At 30.1% G+C, this 3523-nt stretch overlaps 1 protein-coding gene across 1 annotated transcript in view; it reads right to left on the bottom strand.

Annotated features, from left to right (window-relative positions):
• Positions 1 to 3523, bottom strand: part of LOC106456962 (activating signal cointegrator 1 complex subunit 3-like) — a 266949-nt gene that overhangs the window by 125797 nt on the left and 137629 nt on the right. Inside the window, exons 19-20 of the mRNA XM_022382757.1 lie at positions 3404 to 3521; positions 2935 to 3160 (exon numbers count right to left, since the gene is read on the bottom strand). Of these exons, the coding sequence (XP_022238465.1) occupies positions 2935 to 3160; positions 3404 to 3521 (344 nt within the window). The remainder of the gene's footprint in view (positions 1 to 2934; positions 3161 to 3403; positions 3522 to 3523) is intronic.

The raw sequence follows: 3523 nt of genomic DNA, 5'->3' as shown, positions 1-3523 counted from the left end.
GCTTAACTTTTTTCCTAGGTGTATATATATATATGCTCTGGAAAAAAAAACTTTACCTGACCATTAACACAAGGGCATTTTCAATTACTTTTAATAAACAAAGATATATGTAAAGATGCTCAATATCAAACACTTATAACTCCCAAAGAAACTTCTATAATTCTAAACTGCTGTAAACTTTGGATTCCACAGTGGTATGAACAGTTTCATCCTCCAACAATGTTCAGTGTAAGTCTTTCGTAAAGGCCAAGACAAAGGATGTACATGTACACCACACTACAATAGGAAGAATTTTCAGTTTCATAATAATGTACAGAAAAGATAACATTTATTTCAGTACAGTTACTTGAATGAAGAATAACTGGCTTGTTTATAATTTATATTTCAATTTTAAACATTCCATTCTTCTTAAATGCAAAGGAATAAGTACACTTTCTTTTATGTTAACTAGCAGAGACCCGGAAAACATTTCCGGCCAAATTAGTATCTTTATTGTAACAGTGCTTCTTTAAATATAACATTTCTAGCACAATACAAACGAATTGTAATCACAAACAATGAAATGTGTAAATCCACTTGTATATAGGCCGTACCTTATAAAACTTTAACTTATGATAGGCTTAAATTCGATAAAGAGATACATTAACACTGTAACCTGTGTACATTTTTTTTTCACCTTAGTTTAGTTAGAACTAAACATTACTGTACTTAATACTATCAATAAATAAACTTATAATGTTATTCTACAACCTAATGTCAAACCTTTTTAAAATCTTTGATAAGTTTTTAATATTCTGTTGTACAAAATGTTTAGTAAAGTATATTTACATTACCCTTTTACTTCTTGTTTCATACAGGAATTGTAGTACTTCACTGAGCTTTGCAGATCTCTGCCACAGGCAGACTATTTGTCATCCAGTGAATATTGTGCATGCACAGTTTTTCTTGGGGAAACATTCTAACTACGCATGCTTATGCAGCAGGTTCTCGGTTCAGAAAGCGTAACAGCCGTACATACAAACAAGCAGAATAATAGTATAGATTTTTAATTAGATCATAAATAAGTTTATACATGTACAGATACAGATTATAACATTTCTGCATATTAGTGTTTATGAGAACTCTTGCTAATGCAAAATCTAGTAAGAACAGTGCTGCACTTATGCAGTCATACTTGAGCATAAAACATCTATCCTTTAACTTTATCACCCAGGGTACCCTTTACTGTGCATAACACAAGGTTTTAGTGTCTTACATTCAAAATTTTATTAAACTACTTTTTGTTTATGTTATACCAATTACAATAGCATAAAATCTTAGATAATAATCCATATTTTAACAGTAAAACAAATTTTAAGTTCTTAATTCTACAAGGGAATATTTAAAAAAATACTAAATTTCCACTAGTGTAACCCACATAACACATTTTCTCTTAGCATGTCATTATTCCTATTTTATCCACCACCCCTCGAAAAAGTACAAAATTAAATGTAAAGTACTGTCTATAAAATCGTTATTGCTCAAACAAATCATAATTTTTATAGCCTTCAATTTTGTTTGGTTACAGAGCTATTGTATAGAAAAATCAGACCACTCCTGCCACATCCTCTCTTTCACAATTTGTTGATTGCTCTCTCGTACGTTTCATTATATATATATTACCTATAACCAATAGAAAGTCAAGGTTTTCATCTATCAAATGACGTATTGTATAATGTTATGTTTTGAACAGAATATTGTTAATTTCACTCACAGTACAAGATTCTTTCCCATGGGAAAGTTAATAACTAGCTTAGATGAATTTGTAACAGCTCTTGTTGCACAGTTGGAAAGTCAGGAACATTTTTAGAGGTGAGTGAATTTGTCTACATTTTGCATGTTATGAAACTATATTATTTGGTGCATTATTTAATTAATAAAAATTATTAAGTGCATTAGTATAAAAAATTAGGGTTAACCCTCATCTAAAACCTGGGAGCAGGAAAAAAGAAGATTAGGTAAGTACTTTATTTCTTCTCTTCATATTCATTTATTGTTATAAAAGTAACTAAAATCTAAAAATACAGATCTTTTTTAAGTTATTTAAGACTAGATTAGGTTAAATAAGTAATAATAATAACATGATTGAAATGGTTCAAGAGGCATGTATGCAAGCAGCTCATGGGTAATGTAATTCGATAGCATAACGTGAGCTGCACGTTCCAAAGTGAGTTACAACTTATAATGGCACAGATAGAAATTAGACACGGTTCAAAGGGCAATAAAACAATAAAATTCAATTATAAATCAGTGTATGCTGTTACAAACTTAGAGCTACTTAGGATAAACGAATGTAGTTTCATGTTACAATTTGAAGTCATCCTAGAAAGAAAAGAAGGTTAATTTAGGTTTATTTTGATTTTTTTGGTGGTTACGAGGTCGTTTGAATGGATCAATCCCATTTTGAGACAGAGTAGAGAAAATAACAGATAAACTATAATGTTGTATACTGAAAAAAACCCATTAGAAATGCATTTAGGAGGTTTGGGTATTACACAAAGGAAATTTGAGATTTTTGAGATGAGGAAAAGTATTTTTAATATTAACATGAAAATTACTTTGCACATGGACTATTCACAATAAATACTTAATATATTCATGGACAAATCTTTATTTTGTTTTATTAAAAATACTTCACTAAAAATATGATTTTTTGTATGTGAAAGTTAGAAGTATTAAATCTATAAAGACTTTAATCAAGTACAAAGAGGTCACATGGTTGGTCATATTGACTAAGCCCGTGTTGAGTTAACAAGTTGTGTTGGTTCAGTGATTCTATTATATGGTAAAATATAATATCATGGTACATTTTGTTTGAAGTTCATTTCCACAAAGAAATCACATAAAAAATTGTTGAATAATAAAAATCATCTTAAACATCCTATAAAAACATACCTATTTCGGAGTGATCCATTTCTCTCAGTATATCTACAGATATCTTTTTACTTTCCAGTTTTGACAAAACATCTGGACCAATATCCCCAAATTGTCTGAGAGGGCTTTCAAACTGCCATATCTGATGTTCCAGTACCTTACTGAGGGTTAGAAGCCTGCCAGCCATGATAGACCAGTTCTTTTTTAACACCATTTCAAATAATGATCTAAGAATCCGTACACCATTCTATATATTTTTAAAAGTGAAAAACAAATGAGAAAGTAAATTGTCACTGTTCAAAATCAGTTTCGAAATACAAAGACAAAATTTCCAATTTTCATGAGAAGTTCATAAAAAAAAAATCATTTTATGCAAGCTAGTGGCTGCAAGACTCTTACTTCTATAATTATAAACAAGCAATGTTCATCTGTAATTATAAACAAAAAAACTATGGTTACTAGCTAAAAAATTCAGAAAGAAATCACTTGCCTGTACCACATAGGCCATATCAGAAACTAGAGAAAAAGAATTAACTTGTCCACGTGATATGTGGGTCTGAATGAGAATGTTCACTTTCCCGTGTGCATTTTCACTCCCCCCTTCAACACT

Source organism: Limulus polyphemus, unplaced genomic scaffold (genome assembly GCF_000517525.1).
Source record: "Limulus polyphemus unplaced genomic scaffold, Limulus_polyphemus-2.1.2 Scaffold275, whole genome shotgun sequence".
Classification (NCBI taxonomy): Eukaryota; Metazoa; Arthropoda; class Merostomata; order Xiphosura; family Limulidae; genus Limulus; species Limulus polyphemus.
This window is presented reverse-complemented; position numbering and strand designations above follow the sequence as displayed.